General features: G+C 47.0%; 1 protein-coding gene across 10 annotated transcripts; it reads right to left on the reverse strand.

The window, feature by feature from the left end:
• Positions 1-190: 190 nt before the first annotated feature.
• On the reverse strand, positions 191-27,094 carry tnrc6c1 (trinucleotide repeat containing adaptor 6C1). Of its 10 annotated transcripts, none has more exons than XM_029157714.3 (22): positions 26,736-27,092; positions 21,850-21,951; positions 21,618-21,639; positions 15,600-15,953; positions 7,771-10,248; positions 6,886-7,023; positions 6,298-6,492; positions 5,778-5,944; positions 5,607-5,684; positions 5,295-5,513; positions 4,892-5,032; positions 4,398-4,517; positions 4,235-4,318; positions 3,872-4,112; positions 3,609-3,773; positions 3,322-3,498; positions 3,026-3,175; positions 2,549-2,659; positions 1,949-2,167; positions 1,566-1,639; positions 1,333-1,472; positions 191-1,253 (listed from the first exon to the last, which is right to left on the reverse strand). In XM_029157714.3, exons 2-22 carry the CDS (start codon positions 21,910-21,912, stop codon positions 863-865), a joined length of 5,727 nt encoding a protein of 1,908 aa, XP_029013547.1. In that variant the 5' UTR covers positions 21,913-21,951; positions 26,736-27,092; the 3' UTR covers positions 191-862. The 10 variants fall into 10 exon arrangements, with proteins under 10 accessions (XP_029013547.1, XP_029013546.1, XP_040927671.1 ...); XM_029157713.3 differs by having other exon boundaries at positions 4,892-5,035; XM_041071737.2 differs by lacking the exon at positions 6,886-7,023 and having other exon boundaries at positions 26,736-27,093.

Raw genomic sequence — 27,094 nt, forward strand, 5'->3', positions numbered from 1 at the left:
GAAACTCTCCCCCTGCCAGATAAGATTGACAGACACATCTGAATAATATCATTTCTTAGCTTGGTTTGCAATGGTTCAAGAAAAGAAACAATTAAAAAAAAAACACTACAAAAATAAATGGCCTCAACAAGGCGAACAGAGTTGCATCATTCCCTTTGAGCATCGTGTGTGGGAAACTCAATCTGCTTGCAAAAAAAAAAGCACTGAAAACGTGAGCTGTGGTTGCTTATGTCAGTCCGCAGCAGCATGTACTCTCCACTCAGGTTTCATTGGCTCAGAAATAAGGGTGTGCAAGTGTCGGTATGTTTCTTCACCAAATACAGATTGAGGATAGCAGGGCAGGAGAGGTTAAGGCTAATATTAGTGCTGAAAGAAACAAAATGTCGAGTCTGGACCAGATGAAAGTTCAACAACCACTCTGATTGAAGGGTTTTACTTTGGGAATGATGAGCTATTTGTGGATCTCTGAGGTGCAGAATGATTGCCTCCAAAGGCAGAGAGGGATTATGGAACTTAATGGTGGCAGCTCCTCGTTGTGTCAGTTTGACTGAAGTACACGTTTTGCACGTCGAGTTCTCAAAGGTTAATTTCAGTAATAAGTTCTCTTTCTTTGTTGAGTCAAAGACTTCTTCCTGTGTCTCCAAAAGTAAAAGCTGAACACTGTGACCAAAATCTCACCGCGAGATTCACAAAACTACAAACTGAAATGTCGCTAAAAACTGAAAAACAGGAGAAGAGGAGGTTGACAAAGCGAGCAGCGAGGATGTAGCCTTGCCCTCTCTTCTCGCCGTTTCACTGTTACACAAACATTGATTATCTCCACATTGATTTGCAAGGTTTTGCTCCGGTTGTTTAGCCTGCTCTACATGGACTCCCCACTCAGCAGGTCCCCAGGCAGCAGCGTGTTGATTGGGGTGGGGCTTCCCATCACTCGTCCGTCTTCTCCGCTCGGGGGTCCCCACAGGCTGGAATACTGCTGCACGCCGCCCCACAGCAACTCTCCGCCGGTCTTTGCTCCGGCTGCTCCCAGGCTGCTGCTACTGCTGCTGCTGCCATTATTGTTGTTCCAGTGAGGCGAGTGACCGATGGGGTGAGAGGCTCCAGACCCGGTCCCGCCCATCCTCGTTTGATTGGTGCCTGGAGTGGCCTGCCAGCTGGTGGTTCCGCCAAGCGACTGGCCCTGTGCAAAGAAGCGGTTCACTTCCTCCTCCCCAGCGAACTCAGCCAGGATAGTGGTGTTCCCAAGCACACACCTGCAAGGTGAGACACAAGAAGATCAGATGGACGCGCAATGTCTAATGTCTACTCTGACGCTATGCGTGATGTCCATACATGTGCAGGGACTTCTGAGCTTTGGCAGCTTCCTCCTTGGAGCTGTACCGCACCACAGCGTTGCCCTGTGTCAGATTTAGGTGGAATGTGATAAGAGGGCCATGCTGCATGCACAGTGTACGCAGAGTGGAACCATCAATCTGGAAAACAAACCAACACGAATGAAGGCCATTAGTGGATAGAAGCAGCTTAGTGTCTGTGAAATGAGTGAGCGTGTGATTGCAAAGCATTACCTGTGGAGTGAGGTTCCTCAAAACCAGCCAGCTACTGGTCCTGGTGGAGCTGTCTGTACTCCACGTGGTACCTGCTGCAGACATGACAACACACAAACACACCCATGAGAGTTATGCTCACTGTATCTGAAATCAAAGCTACTCATTACTAAAACAGAGCGGGTGGTGTTGATACCTACTGCGAGGAAAGCAAAACCACTAAGTGTCAGTTGACACCACAAATACTTCCTAAGGCGTGGTTGATCCTGCTGTGCACCTTTAAAACCGCTGTGGTGGTTTGCAAAGTCAAAGTTCTGCATATCATAATCATTCTGCAGCCTTTACGCTTTAGGTCACATCCTTGTCACATTCTATGTCTATAAGCATTGATGGAAGCTCGCTACCTGTGGTGTAAGAGCTGCTCCAACCTTGGGCCAGACCCAAAGAATTGCCTCCCCAGGTTGAAGAAGGCTTGGTGTTGGTGAGGCCAGGCGGTGGGCGGGAAGGGGCCGTGGAACTGCTCCTGGGACCCTGTGGGACCTTCCACAGCTCATGGGACAGAGAGGCTTGGCTGTGAGAAATGGGGCCTGAAGACCACGTAGATTTCATCTCCGACAGTTTTCCTGCAAATGAGAAATTGAAGTAAAAGTTGACTGAGTGACCGAGACGCCTGCAGAGCAAAATGACTGCAGAAATATACCAACAGACTGGGTTTACGTTAAAGAGCGGCAGGTTTAAGTTCAGTCCACACCCAAAAGTCAGGCGTCAGGCAGGAAACGAGTAAATACCTACAGTACACCCTGCTCTGTTTCAGACACCCCATGCCACATACAAGGAGAAAGGAGAAAAGGGAAATATGCACAGTGGGAGAGGCAGAATGGCTTAAACATAACAGAACAAGGACTTCAACAGACTGTGGGTGACAGTAACAGGGAGATGACTATGTCGACTTGCAGTCAACCATTGCAATGTGGAGGTTGTGGGGTTATGGATAAACCATGTACCTGCATCGTCCGTCTCCGGGGACGACAGACTGAACGAGCTAGTGTAGGCACTGACTGGCCAATCAGTGGAGGGAGGCAGAGCCTCATTCTGAGATGAAGTGGGAGAGGAGCCTAAGCCGATGCCAGAAACACAAACAAACAAATACACACAAAGAAAAAGGAAAAAAAATAGCAGAGAGAAGATGGAATAAAGGAAAAATGCACTACAGAGGATGACAGCAAGATTATCAGGAAGAGAAGAGTATAAACTGGTAAATGATAATGATTATAGAAGCAGTTACAAGTAGGAAATGAAGAACAAAAGAATAAGCAGGCTCTCACCGGCAGCAGCAGCATGTCTAAAGTCAAATATTTTTTTCACTGTATAGGGGGAAATATATTCATAATATCTATCTGTAACAGAACATGCAGTAGCTCATATGCCAGAACCACTGCACAGTTTTGAAGCATCAAGAAAACCACTGATTTTGTCATCACCTCCACTTCTGTCCCGCAGCAGGTAGCGGTTGACATCTTGAATGTTAGTGTTGATGGTGGGCCCACTGGGGACACTGCCAGGGGTCACATTGGGGTCGGTCTCAGGGTCGATATTCTGGAGACCCTTCCAAGGCACACCAGGGCAGAACTCTGGGAGTGAAGGTTAAATTGAGCGTGATAGCATTAGGAAAAAACGGACACAAGGTTTGCAAATAAAACATGTTTTCATTCTAGTACAGAGAAAAAAGAACGTGTAAAGATCGAATGTGTGAGTGTTATCATGGAGCCTTGCCAACCTGGTGGCCAGTTGATATTGGTCCCATTGGCCATCTTGTCACTGCTGCTCTTGCCCTGCCCCCAGCTATCTGGGGGAACCAGGGGGCTGGTAGGAGACTCTGTGCTGGACATCAGGTTGTAGGGGCTGTAAGAGTCCTCCATCTGAGGGGGCTTTCCAGGGGGGCCCAGGTTGGCACCTGAGATAAATGGAAAGGTGGTAAACTTTGGAAATGTGAAAACTTAAAAATGCACTTTTAATGTTGTTAAATAAAGGCTCTCTAATCTGGGGTGCCGCTGCCTTTCTCACCATGCTTGCCTAAGTTAGGCTCTAAAGGAGAGGAGCTACCAGAGAGGCTTTCAATGGAGTTGGGATGTGTCCACTGTGACAGACGTGACTGTGGCTGAGGTGGTTCCTTCATAGACAGACTTCCCACTTCCATGCAGTTTACATTCAAGTTTGGATTCAGTCCAGCTGAAGTGATTCAAACAATAGTGAAGTGTTACTACATAATAGAGCAGTAAATAGTTATGTATTCTTTCCATTTAAAGAGTTAGCTCAGTGCCTCTTACAGAGAGAGTAGGGGCTGTAGGTACTGGGGGATGACTGCGGCTCTTTGGTCTGCAGGTCAGGAAGGCCTTGGGCCTGGGGGTGACCTGGAAATGAATCCAGGCTGGATTTGGCCCCACCAGAATGCAGGCCCGAGTGGGAGGGGGGCGGCTGCTGTTGTTGCTGCTTCATCAGCAGGGCCTGGGCCAGCTGACGCTGGTGCTGTTGGATCTGCTGCTGCATGTTATTGATTGTACGTGCAACCTGGTATTGCATCACAAAGAAGAATTTGTTTAGTGCCTATTGTTGGATTGATTACAATGATGGTTCATGTTTAAAGCCTGCAACAGAAAAGCAGAGACTTTGAGGTTAACGTGGGAACTTACTTGCTGCTCTTGTTGTCGAATGGGGCCAGAAACATTGCGCTGCGCCTGCAACATCTGCTGCTGAATTTGTAAACGCTGGTATGCCTGTGTATCAGGTTTCAGTGTCAAAACGTGCATATTGTATATCCAGTTATAATTTAATAGTAGCACAATTGGGACTCACCAGTTGCAGATGGTAAAGTTGATTTAGGAGGGTCATAAGTTGAGGATTTATTGGCGAGGTTAAAAGTGCAGGATTCAAACCAATGTTTTTTGCTGCAAACTGTAAGAGCTGTGCTTGAACCTGTAAGGCAACATGAAAAACATGATATTAAAACAAAGTTTAAAAGATACAGAAAGCACGCATTTGGCTTTTTGCCCTTTTATTTATATATAAACTTTAAAGAGGCTTAAACTTATGCATAATAAATGGGAAACTCATAGTGGAAATGTTTTTGAAAGACCATAATATATATGAAATATTTATCAATCTGCCCACTCAGTTTATGTAGAGAATGAAAATGAGGTGCATCCAAATCTGTGTGCTTGTAGATAATTTTTTTAGACTGTGAGGTTTTTAAAACTATGCTGTCACATCTTAATAAGGCTTGAGTGTTAAATTTAGGTTTGTTTAAAGGGCTGATGAGTGTCCTCAGCTATGGAAAGATGTGTGTGTACCTGAGGGGAGAGAAACTGAGGCACTTGAGCACGTAGACTAGGCTGAGAAGAGCTGAGGGGTGGCACTGGTGGCTGCGGAGGCGGCTGCTGCATGGCCCGGGTTTGTGCTGCTCCACCACTGCCAAACATTCCACCCTGCATCTGCTGGACGAGGAAAGAGTCCAGCAAGTGGAAGGAGTTGTTTCAACAAGGAGTTACATTGTAACTAATTGTTGAAGCCACAGAGTTACCACAGTTACCTTTGAAAGTTTTGAAATATACTGTATTGTTGATATTTAATTAATTAAATCACATATACATGTACAGTATACACTGTAACCCCAGGATAATCACAAACACAGACAGTTACAATACACCACATTTCTGCAAGATCTTGATGTAACTTTAGTAGTAAGTAGCTCACCTTATCCATGAAGGGCAAGCGGGGGTCTGCTGAGGGGTCTTTGGAAAGAAGTGGAGGCCGAGGGCAGCTCATGGGCTTGTTGATTAGCCCGTTGTTGTAGTCGTGGCCGGCTATCCCCATCCCACGTTTGTCCAGCTCCGTCTTCTTCTCCAGCAGGGCGCTCATGGCCTGGTCAAGGTTCATGTTGTTCGTTTTCAGAGCTTCCTCGGCCGGATCCCTCTGGAGAACAAACCAGAAAATGAGTGTTGACCATGATTTCTGAGCTCAGCATATGACAATATTAGGCAGGGCAGATGTTTGGGGTCAGCTCACAGGGAAGCCCATGTCTGTCAGTTGTTTGATGAGACGATTCATTATCCAGGCGTCTTCCTGCTTCCCTGGGATCTTTCCCTGTGGAAAACGGTAAAAAAAGATTATCATTACCACAACAACTGTAATAATACTGTAATTTGCTTTAAAATGTGACACCAAGCAAACACACACCTTCTGCGGGCCCTTTTTGGATGCATTGCCCCAAGAGTTACAGGATGAGTTGCTCTCTTGAGAGGCAGCGCTGTTCCACATGTCTCCCTCCTCGGTGTCCCACTGCCCCCCTGAGAGGCTCAGATCCTCGCCTCCACCTCCCCATCCGTCTTGCATAGGTTTGGGGGCTGGAAAACATACAACAATAAATGATCAAACTGCTGAGAAGCAGCAGGTTGAGGTTTCTCTTTTAAATAAAGTTTTTGAAATAATTCTTAGAACATCTCTGTTGGGCAGAGAACACAATTAAAGACAAACTGAAAGCTAACATGTTATACATTTGTACATAGGAATAGTTTGACTGATAAAGATTAAACAACCACTAGAGGTCAGTGTGAAATACTATATTAAATCACAGCATTCTTTCAGCTTGATGTCCTTCACTTGACTCACCAGGGAGAGAATTACTGAACTTTTTTTAGTTATTGGGATTATTGCTCTAAGGCTAATTCATAAAACCATAAAGGCTTAAAGTAATTACCAGGTTTGCAAGATGCAGATGCCATTGTTGTGCTGCCCCTGCTATAGCTGTCTGGGTTGTTGTCACCCCAGCCTCCACAGTTGCCACTAGGTTTGCCCCAGGCAGAAGTACCATTGTCCACACTGACTGGAGCCGGTGCAGGTTCTCCCCAGGAGCTCTCTGATTTTGAGTGGGAGCTGGGTAGATCTCCCCAACCTGGAGGAAACACGAGGTCTGTCAATAAAAATATCCCACTGTACATAAAATACCAACAAAAAAGCCCTCTAACCTTTTTGTGTGAAATAATAACATTGTACAATCTATTTTCACAGAATGTGAATTAACTGTCTTTACTAGAAATATAAAAAGCACTGAAAATGAAGCTCTACTATCACAAATCTATAAACTGATGAACTGTTGTTATTGAAACCTAAATAGTAGTCACCCAAATACGATGGATCAGCTCATGTTGGTGTCATTTTGTGCTTAATAAGAGAGTGTACAGTAGTGCTGTTGACAAGTTTAGATATTCCTACATGTGAACACTACCGCAATGTCTACCCTTGCGCTTTGCAGTGTGCAGTGCCAGTCGTGCAGAGAGGGAGAAACCTGGGCTTGGCTGAACAGGATGGTTGACAGAGGGAGGAGATGTCCGTTTAAGATTTGGCACAGCCCAGTCCCCTTTGGCGTCAGAGACACTGTGCTGTCTCTCGGCCTGCGGCAGTGCCAGGCTCAGCTTAGCTCTCTCTACAGGGAGAGGTCAAGTACTTCAGGCTGCTCCAAAGTTATGGTTCACATCCAACATTCTAATACGACGAGCCAAAGTGTTACGCTGATCAAAAATTGTCACTGTATTTATTTGTCATTGTTTTTTCTGCTCTTGGTAATACAAACTAAAAGTACCGTAAACTTCACTTTGTGGAGATAGCCTGTAGGGTTACGTAAAGAACAGCAGGGGGCACCTGGGTCCTCTCAGTTTCTAAGGGTTTGCCCCACCTCCCTTCAACTACTGACAGATGGCGGCTCCCATGTAATCACACACTTCCGATTCATCTCAAATTGTTTGTGGCAAATCTCTATTTTCATGAGACGTTTTGTAAACAAAATTCTTGTGCTTCCTTTGGGTACCCAAGTGGGGTTGCCACGGTTACCCACACAGACATGCTCGGTAATATGAAACTTAAGGAGTGCCGTAAAGGTAAAGGTCGATGAGATGTAAATCCAGGGAGGGCAAACTAGGTCACCATTTTACCTTTAAGTGGATCAACAGCTTGCAGCTTAACAGTGCACTGTGCTAACTACCTGAGCAGCTTTCATGTTTGACACCTTTACTCTGGCAATATGTAAGTCACTGTAAATTGTTCATTACCTATTTTCTTTTCACTTGTCAATCTAAAAACAAACACCTTTTCCTGTGTGCTAAAGACCAATAAATGCAATAAACTAAGCTGGAACTGTTACTCATTAGAAAACCAAAAAAAGCAATTGTCTCACCTTGAGCTATTAGAGGCCCCCTGTTGTGAGATGGCCCAGACTGGTGTTGCACAACAGTGTCCATAGACCCACTGGCAGGTCCTGGGTTTTGAGAGTTTTGGCTGTGGTTCTGTAAAGGTGCAGATGGCCCATGGTAAGGGTGATTGTGAGAGTGGTTGTTGTTGGGGCCTGGGGGATTATTGCCTACAGTAGTAACTTTAGCTTGGCCCATTCCTGAACTGTTCCTGTCCCACAGGTTGACTGCCTTATTATAGGCACCTGGATCACCCCAAGCCGAAGTTCCGTCGTCTATTTCCATCTTACGTCGGATTGAAGGTGGAGAGGGCTCTTCCCACCCTGTAGGCTCGGCGGAGGACTCCTGCTTAGAGCCACTCCAGCCTCCACCCTGCTTCACTGTGCCTGACCCACCCCAGGAGCCCATACTGCCTCCTCCACTACTACCACTAGACCCTTCTTGTGGCTTCACCCCCCAACCTTGAGAAGGGCCACTGGAACGCTGGGAACCTGGGTCCCCCCAGCCCCCATTTGCTGAAGCTCCAGCCCCAGATATTCCAGGTCCTGAGGCAGGCGTTCCCCAACTTCGTTGGTTTTCCTTCCAGCTTCCTGCCTCTTCATCCCAGGAAGGGTTGGTGGGGCTGTTTTTGCTCTCCTCCTTTTCTCCCCAGTCCCCTGCGTTATTGCTTCCTCCACTATTGCCCCAGCTATGAGATGGTTTGGGCTGATCTCCCCAGCCCTGGGATGTCGGCTTGGTGTGAGAATCATCCCACCCACTTGACTTCTCCTCTCCCCAGGATTGACTACCATTCTTGGGTATATTGGTCATAGAAGATCCTGTTGGAGGGTTTCCCCAGCTACCTGGGGGCTTAATGTTGTTATGTGGCTCTCCCCAACCAGAACTGGGCTGATTGGTAGCAGCTATGCCGCCACCCCAACCTGAAGCTCCCTGAGAACCAGGCACATCATTTTTGCTCCCAGAGTCAGCTCTCTGAATGGGGGCCATAGTAATGTTAGAGGGCCCTTGGGTATCACTTGGAGAAGTTGGACCAGAGCTCCATGATTCAGTGCCTACATCATTCTTGCGTTTTGTATCGTCCATGTCCCAGGTGGTGTGCTGACGAATAGGGGTCTGTCCCCAACCAGTATTACACAGCACCCTGGGGTCCAGGTCTTGGGCAGGAAGCAGAGGTGCAGGATTATCTCTGGATGAACGGTCTCTGTGTTGTGGATGTCCTTCCATGCTGTCACTGCTCCCTTCACTGGCACCAGCTGTGCTCACAGCTCTGCTCCAAGGACTAACTTGTGGATCCTGGGGAGGAGAACTGGGGGCATCCCAGCCTCCTTGGGCTTCTTCAGTTTGCTGCTTTCCCCAGTCTCCAGCAGACTGGTCACCCCAACCTGCAGACTTTGCTGCTCCACCTCCTCCGTGACCCCAGCCAGAGTCCCATCCAGGAGTCTCCTTTGATGAAGGTGGCTTTGAGTCACCATTGTTACCCCATACTGAGCAACCATCTTCTCCATTGACCTGTGGACTTCCTGGTGGAGGCTGCCCCATGGAAGCCATGCCTACAGGTGCACTACCCCATCCAGGCAAGTTGCTGAGGGGCTCCTGCTTATTAGTGTGATTTGGTCCATCAGTTTTAAGGTTCTGAGGTTCTGAACTGAAAGACACATTTGTGGATGGGGAAGGGTGTGACTCTGATGTATCAGAGGCCATAATGCTACCCCAGGCGCTGCTAATCCCAGAGGAGGTGCTGTTAGTGTTGGTTCCAGTACAAGTGCTCGTCTGCGCTGGTGGAGGGCCAGATGGATTACAGAGGTTGGGTGAAGGTTGAGAAGGTGAAATGGTATTGGCTCCTCCAGAGCTGCCTCCCCCTGTGCCACCTCCATCATGCCCCAGCATGGGCCAAGCAGATGGGTTAGCATTAGGGTTTAGGTTCAAGTTAAAGTTATTGGTAGAGGATGATGAAGAAGTGCCCCAGCCCCTGGTGCCTCCTCCCACTACTGAGCTGTCACTTTTCCCTTCACTCCCCATTGAGGACTGAGGGGGGCAATGGGAGGGTCCTGGCCCAGAGCCCCAGCTGCGATTGGCTGCAACCTGGGTAGAGATCATGCTGGTTCCAGTATGATTGGCAGAGTTGGGCCCACTGTTGGCCTTGTTGCAAAGATGGTTGGCAGGGAAGTGGCCTGTTTGGCTATTGGTCCCTGTGGCCATACTCACTGTACGACAACTACTACTAGTACTATTGCTGCTGGTCAGGCGACCAGGTTCAGTATCCAAAGGACATCCTCCCTGAGGGACCTGGCTCTGGCTGAGGGTAATAGAAGGCCAAGCCTCTGTGTCCTTCTGGTCAATGATCAGTTGATCCCAGCCACTGAGATTGGAGGAAGATGCAGCACTTATGGCACTCCTGTTGGCTGGCAGGTGTCCCCAGAGGGGATTATCATACTGGGCTCCCTGGCCACTCTGTGGGGGCAGTTCTGAACACAAACGAAGAAAAAGAGTAGGACACAAGCATGAGCAAGAAGATTAGAGAAAGGAGATATAAGTTATGTACGTCAACACACCCACATATGCTTAGTAACATTGAAATTCCATGACAACACATTAGGCGTCTAGTTATGTGTACATAGATTTTACAAGATGCTTAATTAACACCCACACTAGCAAAACACAGAAAACACAGAAGGAAAAATTACTAATAAATGCATTTCACTAACTTCAGTTTTTAAATTATTTACATTTTCATTTCACAGATACTGTGACTACACACACGGCCAATGCTTTTTTATCTTTAAACCACAATAGACAACACCCTAATAGCCTTTTTCATAAATGGACTCCTGACCACGTCGATTAGATCACGTGTCTGAAACGGCAAATAACTATTAGCAGAATTCTGTTTTATTTTGGATCATCATAATTTGCAACATTAAAGTGTTTGTATAACCCCCCGTGCCCTGGGGGTTGAAATGATGATACAGTATGATCAACGTCATCAACATGCCCACTCTTTGGCTGCGGCGAATACGGCGCGCATCAACTCACTGACATGAAATAGAACACGGCCGTGTGACGTATGTCCGAGAAATCTCAGGGGTTCCTGTTCCACACATGCAGCTTACCCATTAAATGTCTAATGTTTAGGATTCCAGTGCATGTGCGAAAGGGGCTAATGACAGAGGCCACTCAACTGAGTCATCCTAAACTTCTAACCTCTTAACTACCACGGTCATGACCTCTTAACATAAAGCAAAATACTCCGCACAAGCCCTCGGCAGTATGTCCTCACAATGTCCGCCTCCATCTGCCCATGCAACTGCTACAGTAATGGGGTAAAGCACTTAGAGCCTCGCGCAGTAAGTCTTGGTTAATGTGAGCTGGTTGCTGTACTGATCCAGCTGAGACCCCTCATTGCCCAGTTCTGCTGTCCTTCAAGCTGCAGCTCCTGTTGTTTACATGTGCCTACACATGCGTGCTTGGTTTGTATGCATACATTCACACTACGCGAGGAGGTGACAGCCTTTATGCACCACCTCCTGTTTTCAAGCTTGCTTCAATGCCTGCGACTGAAGGAGAGCGAGAGGAGGCAGCGAGAGAGCAGGGGGGGAAAAAAAGAGGGCACTGTGTTTCCGACACACACAGCACCGTCGTTCTGTAGCGTCACTGTACTGAGAAGTGCAGGACCGCCATTTTCTCAGTCCTGAACAGGAGCCAAAAAGGCTCTGAACTACCATCTGCATGCCCACATTGCAGCTTCAACAGCTTGCATATCTCAGTAACAATAATACAATACGAAACACATGACCTCAGCTCTGCATTCCTGCAACGCAATGCTGCTGCAGCTGTAATGTTTCAGAAGTACTCATGCGAACAGTAAATGCAAGGCACCAAAACAAGGCAGCAGAAGCGGGCGAGAGGAAAAACAGGCAGCTAGGAAAAGAACAAAGCGGAGATGTACAACGCGGTTGTAAAATACCTGTGGAGAGGTGCCTCCCAACCATCCTGTAAAGAGCTAGGTTTTGTGCGACGCAGCGACCATCCTTGTCTCAATATGTCTGCTCGGCTCGCCAAGCTTCTGAGGCTCATTTCTGAAATGCTGCCAAGAAGTTGCACAGCTCTTGCGCGGCATGAGACAACCCCCCCCCCCCTCCCTTCCTTCCTCACCCCTCATGCTCCGTCCCTCCCACCAACACTGCTTTGGCTGGGTCTCTCCTCTTCTATCTATTGCCTCCCTCTAGCTTTATTTATATCATGCTCTATTCCTATCCTGATGGAGGATATTCTCTCTCTCTCTCTCTCCCTCTGTGAAAAAGAGCTGAAAGAAGGCCAGCTGGGGGAGGGGATGGGAGAATTGGAGAGATAGAGAGGCAACACTGGTGATGGGGAGGGCTTGGTTAACAGCTGAACGATAAAGCCTGGAGACTTTCATTATGCTCTCATGATGCAAGAGGTAAAACAAAAAATGGAGACTCCTCTAATCCTACCCCCCACCACTATCAACCATCTTTCAACCTTTCAAAACTGTGACCAAATATTTAGCCAAGACCACTCCATCTGCAATTAGCACAGACGCCCACAATGGAAACCCCTCATGAATAGCAGGAGCAGGCGAGAGAAAGAGCTACAGAAAGCTGGCAAAGGCTGGCAGCACCCCCTCCGGTGATAAAATGACAATTTCTTCACACATTTATCCAATACAGGCTACATCCTGAAAACATGCACGAAGACAACTTTTCAATTTTCTCCAAGTTTAGACTGCTACAGTATGCATTGATGACATGAAAAGACATGATACTGCTCCGTCAACCTTATGCTCTGGTCACAGTAAGCAGTCAGGGAGCCAGCATCCTGCTCCCAAACACTGCTACAGGGCTGGGGGGAAGAAACAACAGAAGGAAGGAGGAGAGCTGGGGATTGAAGCTTTGCAACACAAAAAAAATACCAACAGTCTCCTGGATCAAGGCTGGTATTGTTTACAAATGATCCATGCGCCCACGCAGCAGCATAATAAGTCAATGTTTGTTAGAGAACAGAGACCCTTTTGAGCTGAGGTTCAGCCCCCCGTGCCTCTGACAGTAACTCACACCGAGGTCGTGCTCTGTTCCTACGTGGCCACTTGCTCTTTTGTGTATTAAAGATACGCATAGTGTAGACACTGCACCTGGTGTGGATGCAAACGGGACACACAGTTCTGCTCGGATGCACAGATCAGAAGGAAAGCCTTCAAGGTTCGACTTGAAGAAGGAGCGAGAAAATGAAATAACAGTCAGAGCAGGCAGAAAATGAAGCACAGAGAAGGATGCTGAGAGAAGTAGAAGGAAGTAATCTAGGAGGCCTGTGTGGGCCTCAGCTGCACTGATCGTGGCTTAATGAAGTCCCAGAGGGGCAGAAAGACCGGATGGTACAAAGCTGACAATGCACACTGCCAGGCAGATGAACGAGCTCTGACACACGCAAACACACACACACACAGAGTTGGTAGACAAAGTATTTCAGTTAACTGGTTTTGTGAAAATTACTAAGCATTATTAATGTGAAAAGAAGAAGTGATGACAAATAACAAATAAAACAATATTAAAGCACAGTCTGTAATGCACTCTGCATTACGTGGCAAGAGAAAGCTGGGACTAGATACAGTTAAGGAGGCTACAGGACTTAGTATCTTTGTTTTGGAAATGCTAATGTTTGAAATATGCTGAAATGGCAAAGACAGCATACTGAACTCACTGAATATATACAAGATGCATTAGATTGGGGCTTTGTTTACAAGCTGCTTTTAGACAACCGGGGACGCCATGTGCCCTCCAAAAAATGTACACATCTTAGGACATCTGGATGCCATGCTTCCCTGTGTGTATCCTCTTTCTCCTCCGCCTCTAAAGGATAAAACAGGTCAAGGGCTTTCTCCAGCATGCAAGCCTTAAAATAGCATGCTCTCTCAGACCGCCTCCACATGAAAGTGCCTTGGGATATGGATTGTTAGCCGAGCAAAAGGCAACACTGGGAGAAGGCTGTTATAATGGGAGGATTGACAGACATACATATAATATGTGCAGCATGACTAATCCTGGCTGCCCTGGGGCCAATGAGGAAACGTGTGAGCTGTGCTATTGGTATAGCTGAGGTAAACAAATCTGCATCAGAGCATGAGAACAACTAGCACAGCACAGACCGAAAAGCAGGAGCACAGAGCAAGCAAGACAGGATAGAAGAAAAAAAGAAAGAGAGCGAGCGCTCAACATTTGTGGTTAACAGAGAGCTGATGTTTAATCACATCACAAGACGTCCCAGTCCTCTTTGAGGGGATTCCCAAGGCTCTTTTACAGCATAGTCAGCAGACTTAAAGAGCACATCAAGTCCTGCCAGCTTACACTCTCTCTGTTCTCCAATAGACAAGCTATTAGCACATTAGCTGCTCTCTTCTTCCACTTGACAAGGTCTGTTTATGCATCTACTTTTGTGCCTGGCACATACAACGCCTCCTGCCTGATGACAACTTTGATCATTATCGTACTGTATAGGTTTTAAGGGAACGTTACACAGACTCAAAAGGGCAAAAAGCTTTCCATTTTCAGTGATATCGTTAACAGCAACAAGCTAAGGAGTAGTTGAGTGTGTAGTAAGGACAGCAGAAACAAATAGTGTTTACATGCAAAATAATGAATAAATACAAACGTGGCGAGTTGCTGCAGAGAGAGGGGTGGGAATAAAAGTGGGTGTACAGTACTATTCTACCATCATCAAAAAGGTTGTAGGAACACAGAGAGATGAAGGTTGGATTACCTGTAGTGAACGCACACTTTTTGCATTGCATCACTGCAGAAAACAAACATTAGCTGTCCAAGAGACAGTAAAGGTAACATAGCGGCTAGACAGGGTTTCATGCTCATGCAAAACATGTCTGTGGATCCTGGAGATGCTATGAAGACATATGCAAAAGGGCTTTCAGTCTGTCCTCATAAAATCAGTCCGTTTAAAGATACAGAGAGCCAAAGGAGAAAAGAGCAGGCCTGCCAAAAAGGGGTGGAGAGAAGCAGCAGCGTTTACCGTAAGCCATGAGTCACTCCAGCCCACAGCACTGGACCTTTGCCATGCTCGCTCTCTCCTTACTTTCCTTCCCACTCAGTCTTTCTATCAGAGCCAGGTCAGGCCCACTAAGGCAGCCAGCCAACTGAAAAGCTCCATAATGCTCCTCCCCTCAAAACAGGAAATACTGACGGGCTGATGAGCCTCATCTCATTGAAAAATCTCACTGAAGAGGACAATCATGAGAGAGAGACGGAAGGGCCGAGGACAGGATAAACATTTGATCACTATGGAGACAGAGCTGCATTCAAACAGCTCAAGAGGGGTTGAAATTGTCTCAGACACATGCTTCTGTTAACATTTGTTTTCCCTACACACAATGGAAAGTGTCTAAAGCCCTAAAATAAATGTTAAACATCATCAAAGATTAATAAATGATGCTTTATTACAAATTATTAATTGGAAATGAATGAGCCTGGTTTAGTTCAAAATACAAAGACCCAAGCAAAAGAAACTACACACACGCTGAGATAGCCAGCTGTGTTTACTCTAACTCTTCTACCCCCGTTCTCATCTATTCCCAATTCTAATTCCCAGCCAGACAAAATGAAAATAAACAGCAGTCAGCGGCACCTGTGATGCACCTTCCCATTGCTCTACAGGTATACCACACAATGCCAACCACAGCGCCATACAAAATATATTTCATAGTAAATACCAATGCCTTCTTTGCCTACATCGCTGACTAGGACTATAAGGAAACAAGAGGTATTGGTGTTTCAACTGACACTCTAGGGCTGACCTGTAGGCAGGCAGGGTGTGGAGGAAGAGGAACAGGAGGCAGATGAAGATGTGGATGCTGCTGCAGGTTCAGTAGTGGCGGGGAATCCTGTAGTGGAGACGGGCAGGGTCCCAGAGGGCAGAGGCTGGCCCCTCTTTAACAGCTGCTTGTGCTCCTGCTGGCGGAAGCGAGGGGGGACCTCCCTGGGTGGGTAGCGCTGCTGGAGCAGAGTCTGGAGGTGCTGCGGTGCTGTCTGTGGCTGGCCTCCGGAGGGGGCGCGCTTGCCATCACCACTTGATGAGGACACAGGTGGGACGGCGCTGGGGTTGATGGGGGGAAGAGGATGGGTAGGGTGGAGGTTGGCAGAATCTGGCACTGTTGAGGTGGGCAGAGGGTGAGAGGCAAAAGGAAAAAGCAGAAATGCAAGCGTTAGGGAGGTACAGTACAAGTGTACAGTTCCTAGCTATGGTCCTTTGGGGATGAACCCCATAACATTTAATTCAGAAAAGCAAGGGTGGTACTACAATAAAACCACAGACAAGTCACACAACTCTCAGACTGACATGGTGTCTGGTGCCAGATTAGAAGTGATGAAGAGGTCAAGCGCCAGATTACAGACCAAGACCGGCCTGCATTGTCAGAGGCTATCGTCACCTTCAGGTGAGCGGTGGAGGGAGTTCGCAGGCAAGTCATACGTGGTATGTGGCAGATCACGGCCCCTGAAATGAGCTCCTCTCAGTAAAGCTGTTAGGTATTAACTGCTCTTGCAGATGCTGCAGCCAAGTGCTTATGTCCTACTAGCTTTAGTTACCCTTAGCAACGCGTGATTCTCTCACTTTCTTCCTTTTCGACTCTCTCACACACAACTCTAACCATCCATTTCCCTCTCAGATCACATTTCTATGCAAAAGTTCATCTCCACTTTTAATTTCAAGAAGTGGAGGCAGCCATTACTTTATTTCACATCAAATGCAAAACAATCCCTATCCTAACTTTCCAAAGCCAAGGTGACGTGTTAAATATCTGTCACAGACAACAAAGGAAACTATTTAACACCTATTTCCTTTGTAAACAATGGAAAAAAAGAAGCAGCCAAATCTGTGAAGCGTGAAGCAGGCTTATGTGCTGTGGCCAAATCTGGAAGTTTCAGGTTAGAGGTCGCAACTAAGTCAAATAAGATGATCAGCTTGGGCTCACAGAGCTGCGGTGTGGAGTGATGCATTATGGGACAGAAAGTAAAATGTAATCTAAGTACACTTCATTACATAATAGAATAAGCTGGTAAACCATACCAACATAAACAACCTACACACTATGAAAGCACAAACCCAAACATCAGCTGGTTAAATATGATGTGCACTAAAGTAAAATAGTAAAAATTCAAAGTGCTCGCATTAAATCACTGACAAGGGGAAAGCAACACAAAAAGCCGTGTAAAGACAGCAACCAAAAAAAAATCTTGTGTGGGCTTAAATGAGTTATAAAGAGCAGTTCTTGGCCACTGGCTGCCATCCCGAATGTGTGTAGTGAAGCAATGAATAACCTCACACACACACACACACACACACACACACACACACACACACACACACACACACACACACACACACACACACACACACACACACACACACACACAAAACAAAGAGTTATGTAATGGTGAGGCCCACATCGAGGGGAAAACAGGATGGTGGCGTGGAGCACGCATTCGTGCAGCCTACTAACAGACGCGCTCTCACATAGCACAACCACTGCTTCAGCGTGTGTGTTTGTGGGGGTTTCCTGTGTAATCATTAGTCCAGTAGAGCAGCACACATCCAACCACTGACTGCTCCCATGTCTCCCTCTCCTCGCAGCTTCACAACTCAATCATATTTCTCCACATCTGCTCCATTTCCTCTTTGCTTCCCTCCCCACCTTTATGCACTCTCCTCTCCCTTCTCCATTCACTGTGATCTTCTATTATCCTCTCGTCATTATTGCTGTATTAGAGGTGGCAGATGGACGTGATAATTCCCTGCCAGTTCTCCCCTGCTGATTTTAAGAGGCGATTTCCTCTTAAAAACTGAGGACTTTGTGGTTGTGCCACAATGTATATTAGTTGCGGAGGCAGTTGTTACAGAGCAGGGACTGGTGTGTGACGTAGAGTCTTCTGGAAGCTGGGAGGAAGGGGGAAGCTGGCAGCCCGACCTGGCAGCCAATCAGAGGGAGGAGGCGAGAGGGGAACGAGAGGGAGGGAGGAAGAGAGAACGAGAGAGAGCTGACGTTTCGAGGAAGGGAAGGAGCAAGAGCAGGGAGGGTGAGCGATGAAGAGAGTGGTGTGTGCGAGACAGTCTCCACCCCCTTGTGCACTCCACTCTGAGCTGGAGTCTCACTGCCTGAAACCAGCTTGGGTCTAAATCCGCTTACAATTAGAACACTATTTGCTTGTAGTATGCCACACTGCTTTAGACTCCCCTCCTGCACTAGCAACAACATAATAACATCAAATTGATGAATTAAAGCAGAATGTTCTTATAAAATAGATTACTTTGATTCTGGCTTAAGGAGATCTGGGGACACACAATTACATCTGACAATGGGAAGGTGTAGCTTTTTAAGTGGGAGTCTTGCTGTGTGGAGCTTTGAAGACAAAAGTCAAATAGAGTAACAAATGAGATCACAGTCACTCTCGCTGACAGCCTATTTGCAAAAACATGGTGCTCAGCTGTGTGGGTGCACAGGAGAATTCCCAGTTCATCAAAGATGCACATCAAACTATGGCCTTGGGGCTGTATGTGCTTTACGCAGAGGAAGACATCCCATTTTCCAGTTTAAGAGGGGCTTAATTTTCCGAGAGAAAAGACAACGGCATAGCTGCACAACTGTTCAAAACCTGGAGGTTGTGGGGGAAGACGTCAGATTTAAGGTATATAGACGCAAGAGCTTTGACTCCACCCTCAGACTCAGGAGTTGAGTCTCTCTGCTGGGTGAATGTCGAAAAACAGGCCCCATGACCTTGAAGATAGTTGATGAAAGATGGTGATACTCTTCTATGCTGATATCATAAACTGGCTCGTGCTAATAGAATTTAAAGCCTGTGAAACACAGATCAGCAACTGTGTGCCGTTTAGCAGGTTGCATACACAGGTGAATGCATCAAATGAATCGAATTACACACTTGATTGAATCCACAGTTTATATCAGCAATCTATTGTTATAAAACTCCCTACTGAACATCCTACGCTAAATGGACCCACCACTGTTCGAAACAACCTGATGCCAGTCATCATTTACAATTGCAAAAATGCTGTGACGAAGAGAAGCTAAAAAAAGAAATAATATCCAATTTGACTGCATGAAATCCAACTGATTAATCCAACATATCAACTGCATAAAAGACTCGAAACTATGTATATTAAATTACAAAATGCTGCCTGTAGTGAACAAGGAAACATGGACATAACTAGGTCCATATCAGAAGTCTATTTAAGAACAGGCAGGAGAGAGCGTATTAGTGAATCATGGCATGTCTGGAGGGTTCTCCATCTCTGTCCTCCTGTGAGCTTTAAAATGTGAGCAGTGCGCCTCACAAGAGAGAAGATTAAAGGGCTTAATCAGAAGTGAATAAATATGACACTGTAGTTGAGAGGGAAAGCCCTTCCTCCCTGCATCATATTCACAACTGACAAAAATGTAAGGAGTGCTTTCTGTCTGGCAGCGCAGTGTAAAGAGCACAAGGCTACCCAGGTTAGATCATTTATCAAAAGGAAACTAGCTATCTGATTCAAGCAGCACAGTCACAACCCTGAGCGGTAGAGTCTGACGCATGCGGTGGTTCTCAGCAAAATCATTCTAATGTCCCTTACTAAATTTGACTGTTATGATGCAGCTAAGTCAAATGTATTGTACGTTGTACATCCCCGTGGGTTCAGGCAAAAGGAGGGCAGGTCCACCGGTGAGCTGTGTTTAATAGAATGAAAGAGCAAACATTATGCTTTAAACAGCAATATCCGAGCCTTTAGCTCAGCTGCTCGTTCTCGTGTAGTTTAAGCCATGGTCCTTGGGATAGCACATGTAAAGGAGGCGGTGATCATGACAAGAGGCACTCTGGTATAAATTCCCTACTGATCGCACCCCAATTTATTACTCTCCAACACAAAGACCTGGGAGTAATTAAGCAAATGTGAAACGCTTAATTAATCTGTTATGAAATTACCGCTGCAACTCTACTTTATAATAACGTTATCTTTTGTTCCTGCACCTTCAGCTCGAAGTGCATTAATATGTGTGTTTGCTCACAGTGTATAACCCGTGCTGGTGTCTGCCTGTAACATTAGGCAGCAAGGAGAAAGTGTGTTTGTGTATGTGATGTTAAAATCAACCACTAGAAATATCCTACAAAGGGCCCCCTCAGCTGTGCCGACAAACAGGAAACTAGCGCATTCTCACAGCTGCACATGGCTCTGTTGCTTTTGCTCTCGCATGCCTTTTTCTAGTCCTCGCGAATCAACCAGAGACACCATGTTTACACTGTCACCTCAATGCTCAAGCATAAAAATAACCTCGATTCATCTCATCTCTTCCCTTGTGGATCTCCTCTTTTTCCACTCTGCTCCTTCCTCCTGCCTGTCCCAGAGTGGGCCTCTTTGCTAGACTAGACAGGAGGTGGTGTAGTGTTACCATGGTGCTTGGGGTCTTTCTGGAGATCTCCTGTGTACGGATGCCTGTTCAGTCGGTTTCCATGCTGCCCTTGTTCTCCTAATTAGTTCCCAATGTATCCTGCATTAGTATCAAAGACAATCTATCTGAGTGAGTTGATCAGTCACAGATAGAATTTGTTATTTTATTATCTTGTTTTTCAATGTGTTTTATGGTCACTGTGCCAAGATAGATCAAATGTATTGCAACAAAATGTATAAAGCTCTGAAGGTTTCCTCTTAATTCAAGTAATTGATGAATTAGTTAATATTCTCTACCTGAGAACAGAAAAGAAAATGGAAATCACCAGAACAGAAATACTATATGGGCAATGTGCTTAAATGTCAGATGTGACATAAAGTGGCTTAAGATCACAGGGAAAGCAGGCAAGCAAGCAGACAGCAAAATAATTGTGCATATCACAGCCTAGTTTGAAAATAGGGAGAGAAATATAGTATATAGGTCAATTTGTAGATGCAGTGAAATAGCAAAGTACATGAGAGACGATACTACCGTAGCAAACACGCAACAAACGCAGACACCGAGGCTTAGCCATACAAGAGGGATCTGAAGTGGGAGGAGGCCCCTCTGTGACATTACAGTCTCATTAGAAGAAGGTCAAGGCACGGAGGCCTTCTGAGCGAGAGTTCAAAGTTCCACGAAGCACAAGAATAAAAGAATGTATTCCTTTTTGTTGGTCTGAATTAAACAAGCCAGAAACAACCATTTGTGTGGAGTTGTCTATTCTCTGGCTGTAATTATACTGCAGTAAGGCCCCGGTGCCAGCGTTGACCAGAAGTTCTAATCAGATTTCAGCCTGACTATCCCTTACAAGACATTAAGTCCCATCTGCCTGCTCATCCCGACAAGGAGATCTGCTCCCAGGCAAACTGGCGGTCCGTCACTGCCCCCCCCCCCCCTTGCCATTAGGAGCAATTGCTTGGGGAGACAAAAGGTAAATCCACAGCTGCCCAAGAGCAGGACTTCAAGACCAGCAAGCTCATCACACTCCTCCCCACAGAAGTCACCTTTCAGCCAACTTCCCACTTTTCCTAAGCTTCTTTTCTTTCCTGAAAGTCCTTCGCACCTCGACCCTTCGAGGTATGCCTGAGGAGCCCATGGGGGCCTTAGGAGCAGCTGCTCTCTCCCCATGCTCCCTATTAGTATCATATGGGCACCTGGCCTCCATTTAGGTCCAGGTAATATGTAGCTACTCCTAACGTTTCCAATGAAATCGTAATACAGTTAATGTTAATAAAGACTCACTACCTTTGCAAAAAAAAAACACAACACAAACATTTTATTTTAAAAGTAAAGTTCTCTAATAGAACAAGTTTCAAACAAAAAGGCCCAACTTACCTTTGGTTATCTGTTCTGTGGCCTGAAAAACAAGAAAGCACTGCTTTAAACCAAAACTCAATTCACACATTTTGAGGTAAAACAATTCAGTTGCTTAATATGGACGCACTTAATTAGTGTAATGTATCTGCAGAGACAACACCTGAGCATGAGGAACTCCTCATTTATTACTGTACCACACAACATTAATGTCTTACAGCAAATCCTTTATATAAAGACACTGCAAACTCACCTTTTGTTGAGCGGCTTCTTTCTTTTTCTTTTCTTCTTGCTTTTTCCTTTTCTTTTCTTCCATCAAACAGTTTTCGTCTGGTGGTTCTGCTTCTTCTCACAGCTTAAACGGAGAGACAGAAACAGAGGGGGACAGAGATGTGGTTTTAATATCAAACACCAACTAATGAGAAAGACCGTAACATTTATTTAGCCGCACTGCAAAACTGTTCCTCTCCCAGGCAAAATCACTGCACTCAGTGGCTGCTAATGTAACGCAAGAGCTCCTACGTAGAACTAGAACAGACCTGAGACAGGGGAGAGCTTGGTGGGTTTTTATTTAAGAAGAAAGCCTTTATTGGTCATTATCACATACACTGTAACAACAAACTGGTCTTCTGCATTTAACCCATCCCCTGGGGGAGCAGTGGGCTGCCATGCAAGGCGCCCCGGGAGGGAGACACACTTGCTAGACAAGATTTAGGGCTGTTTCTGGGGAATAAAGTTGATGAATGCTGTTAAAGAGATGAGATCCATCTTTCAGTAAAAAAATACATACATTTAGGTTGAAAATAAAACACACATAAAGCGTCCTTTCCTGCGCTAGAGCTCTGCTGCTGCAGGCGACAGTGATGTGAGCTACTGCCTGGCAACAAGTGCTCCCTGAGGCACTGGTGAGCAGTCCGGTGGAGGCAGCACCCTAAACCAGTTTGGATGTTGAGGTTCAACACTGGCATTGGAAAACTTACAAGCAGGACAAACCATGGCAGGCACCAAATAGTACAAATCGGAGCATTTTTCAGAAAACCATTTATTACGAACCTCAAGGGTTTCCCCTAAAACGAGTCTGCTGCAACCAGGCTTTGTGGGACGCTCCGGTACTAATTATTTGATCATCTGACTGATTAATGAGCGACGTGTTGTGGGTTCCTGTCTTGTTGCGTGCCATCATTCAACAACACTGGCATGCCTGTTTGCCAGTGGGGTAGAAAACAAATAAATATACAGTGATTCAGTAAGTTACAGCATGTGAAACAACTTCTGACACCGTGCCACAGAGAGGCAGTGTTGTATGTTCTGATTATTTACCAAGCGTTATCTTCTTCAGGACAGGAGTAATGGCCTTAAAATGGCACTGGCCCGAAAACAGAAAAATTGACTTGTGATTTAAAACTGTTTGAGATATTGTGTGTAAAATTTCCAGTTAAAATTTGTCACAGCAGTGCAACAACCCAAGACTTTTGGGTAATAATCCTCCATACATCCAATACCAATCTTTATTATAGTTGTCTCTGCAGTTGCATATGGTACAGCCTGACTACTGTTACAACCTAACCATGTCAGTATATATGTATAATAAATGCTTTGCCACTCGTAGACCACTGAGGTGCATTGTGCAGGATGATCTCAGCTTTGTGGAACTGACAAAGCTGCCACCACGGAGACGCTGCACTTACTCAACAGCTGACAGTGACATCGCCTGGATCTGTACAGAGTCTGTGGGTGATTTTTTTAATACATATTTTGAGGCACCTAAGCTTTGACAGTCAGCACTGAAGAGACAGGCAGGAAGCATGTAGACAGAGTGTGTCTCTTCAGTCTGACAGGAACTAGGGATGTTGCGATTACATGACAGTCCAGTAATCATTACAGGCACTGGTGATGGATGCCTCTGAACGGATGCATCTCCAGTTGATTTGCTGACGCAAAAGAAGAAAGTCTTCCCTCAAACAGGCAATGGATTAGAGATGCACAAATTTCACAGTGAATGAGACTTTCTGGCTAGTTCAGGTGAACTGTGCTCATCTTAATTCAGTTCACAACAGAAGCAATGAAATGATGCACCTTTGTTGTAGGCCTGAGATAAGACAGTTAAATCTACCATCAGACACCTGCTCACTAACTCACATCAGAAACTCTTGTTTTGACCCCAAATGGCCTGATTTGGAGCCCACTGGTGCAGCTGCCACGCTAAATATAGTGGGTGCTGCTCCTTTCAAAGGCATCAGTGGAGCCTGTGTCACGTAGGATCAGCGGATGAGAGGAGGTCCGGCTAATGCAAAACGCTGTCTGACGCTGGCGTGCGTCGTGGCCGAGGACACGCAGTTCCGAGCCAAGCATCACAATTATCGTGGTTTAAAAACATTTGGTCCCTAAGCAGGACAGAGAAACGAGCCTGTGACAATGGCAGCCGCCGATTCATTTCCTAACATCTGCCCTGCTGGGACAGATGTGCGTCCTTTGGAATACTGATGGACGATCGGTGGCGGTGGTCGAGTCTTTACCTCCCTGCTGCAGAATCTGACTTCACACACAGCTCAACTTTAATCGGAATAATAAAATTCTATGAAAGATATGTCCCCATTAATTATTTATAATAACAAAAAACGGGACTCCTTTTCAGATAAATAATGGCACAAGGTCTATCACATGAGTAAATTAATAGCACATGAGGTCGCATCAGTTCAGATTTGATCTGATGTTGACATGAGCGCTAAGCTACGTCACCAGCAGCGGTTTGCAGCGGGGAAGCACGACTGGTGTCAATATGAAGGACGCGGGTCAATGAGCTCCGCTCTGTAGTGGAATTACACTCTCCTGTCAGAACAACAGGATTAGAGCCTGGTGCCCCTTTTAAAAGCAGACACTCACTCCGTCGACAAACAAAAAAGGGAAAACGGGCAGAATGGGTAGAGAGCCCCCAAGGACAGACTAATAAAAGCAGGAGTGAAATCAAGAGGAGATCAGAGAGCGAGGGGAGTCGACGGCGTCACTGATGAGGCTCTGGACGCAGGAACAGCACGCCGCCCCGCGCCGGCGTAATGAAGACGATGCGGCCAAGATTAATGGGGCCGGTTTGTGTGTCTGTGCGAAAGGCGGGGGGGAGGGGGCGCTAGACGGACGTCGCTGGGCACAGGGCCAGGAATGCCATCGCTGTGAGCCAAACAAGAGCACGGCGAGCAGCCCCGGAGGCCGCCGCCACGGCCGAGCGTGCGTGCGTGCGTTCCCTCGCCTGCCTCGAAACCACACAGCAAAGCTCACTACGAGCGCTCCAACGGTGCGAAGGCTGCAGAACCGCCTCGTGCTCCGCAAAGAGGATTGCGCTCTTTAAACGACTTGAAGCTATTCTCAGTGTGGCGGTGCTAATGCTTTCTGACCCAGGCTAACAACAAGGAAGAGAGAACCTCATGCTGCGTTCCTGGCATCCCGATCAGGCCCCAAAATAACTCCGCATGGACGCACTCCAGGAGCGCTGCCTCCAGTCCCAATGTCAGTTGTCAGCTCCAAGAAGTAATGGGAACATTTTCACGAGCCCGGGTGACAATTTATTAGTGTAACAGATCTGTGAAAATCCATAACAAAAGTCCCATTAAACTCCAATCACGTAGCTTTCTCGCCGTTTCCACATTTGTCATCATAAATAAAGTTGAACCTCTGTGTGGAGTAATAACCCGCGCGTAAAAGAGCTCGCATAACTCTCAGCTACATTAAGACTGATTGTGTCTTTTATTTCTGCAAAGGGCGATTAAAAAGATGCTTAAAATGTGCATTTATCTAAAAATACTGTCAAGAGTCCGACATCTCATTACAGACAATTTGCCCAGTGGTCAAAATGATGGATGCTGCTAAAAAAGCCCCAAAGGAGGTGCAGCCGACAGAAATGAACCGCAGCATGAACCAAATCTGTGGCTCAGAAAATTCGCATTTCACTTTTATGACCAAAACTTAATTCTTTGACGGCAACCGAGTGCTCCTGGTGGAACGCGAGCTCATCGTTTTCCACCGAGCATCTGATCACTGTCACCAAACGATTTGCCAAAGCCAACGACACGATCTGGCAGAACGCTGCACGGCAAAAAAAATAAATAAATAAAAAACCCATTGAAAGTCCTGATCTGAAAGAGTGGGCAAAGCCAGGACCTGAGCTGTAGAGCAATCACAGTATTTAGTGGCCTGTTTTTGTCATCGAGCCCCTTTTGGCGCCTCTCTCTGAATACACACGGCTCCTGGGTGCTGACTGGGGCCCCTGACCCAGCAGGGACAGCAGGGACCCCCACCCTCCATCGCTTCAGCCCCCGCCAGACCCAGACCTAAATGAGAGAGCTCTAACACGTTAACCACAGGCTTCACAGCTTACATCAGCCTCCATGTATATTTAAGTGCTGGCATTCCCAGAGTGCACACGCACGCGCGCGCGCGCGCACACGCTGCCGTCACCATGACATATGTGTTTGTGTGCGTGTGCCACTGCAGGATGTCAAGCTGCAGCGGGCGCCGGGCAGCGATGGCTGTCGCTATGGTGAGGGGGATACAGGAAGCAACTGATGGTGAGCCTCGCGCAGACGGGGATTTGCACCGATGCACTTCGCGCAACGATCATCTCGTTCCCAGCAGCTGTGCAGCTCAAGTAATCGCTCCCGCGTCTCGTTTAAACTGAGGCACAGCCGAGAACTGCTCGGATATTGTGAGTAACTGCAGCGGGAAACGCCGCCGGTTAATGCGCGTGCAGGCTGTCAGGTGGTGCCCGTTAGGCTCTCGTGCAGCGCGGGGTTATGTTGTGCGGCAACGGGCTGCCGCTGAATCCATGTCAGGGCGAGCTAACCTGCTCCAGATGCGACGACGGCGCGAGCGACGGCGCGCGGTGCCCTTGAACCCGCGCTTGGTTAAACTGGTGCGGGGGCGCGTGCAGGGAGCCGCGCCGGGGTCAGGAGCCCGGTTAAATTGCCCTCAAATGTCAGCGATGGATGCGCCGCGGAGCTGCGCGAGCGCTGATGTCAAAGTGGGCAGAGCTGAAAATATTTTCTGCTTCCCGGCCGCGCTGCCATTTTTAACTTCTTAAACTCCGCGCATTTCCCGAGAGCGCTCAGACGGAACCGCGAAACGCGGCCGAAAGGGGAGAAATCCTACCATGAAGCGTTCAGCGGGGTCTCGTCGGCGGCGGAGTCTCTGCAGCCATTTTGTTGTAACTGACCGGAGCCGGAGCTCGAGACGGTTGAATCGGTGGCAACGGCGGAGGGGGAGGGGGGTGGAGCCTCACCTTCACACGTGACCTTCAATAACAAAACAAACTGGTCTCGCTCCACCTCCTCCCGCCACCGCCGCCCCCGCGTTCCCATGACAACTGCAGCCCCTCCATCACTGCCCTCGCCGGGGCTGATGCCGCCACCGTCCTTGCGATGCATATGAAAGTAATGCGAGTAAACAAGTCACCAAAGTGCGTGTGAGGAGCGAATTGTCCTGTGGGGATAAATATAACAGCGTGTGAG

Source organism: Betta splendens, chromosome 8, assembly GCF_900634795.4.
Source record: "Betta splendens chromosome 8, fBetSpl5.4, whole genome shotgun sequence".
NCBI lineage: Eukaryota > Metazoa > Chordata > Actinopteri > Anabantiformes > Osphronemidae > Betta > Betta splendens.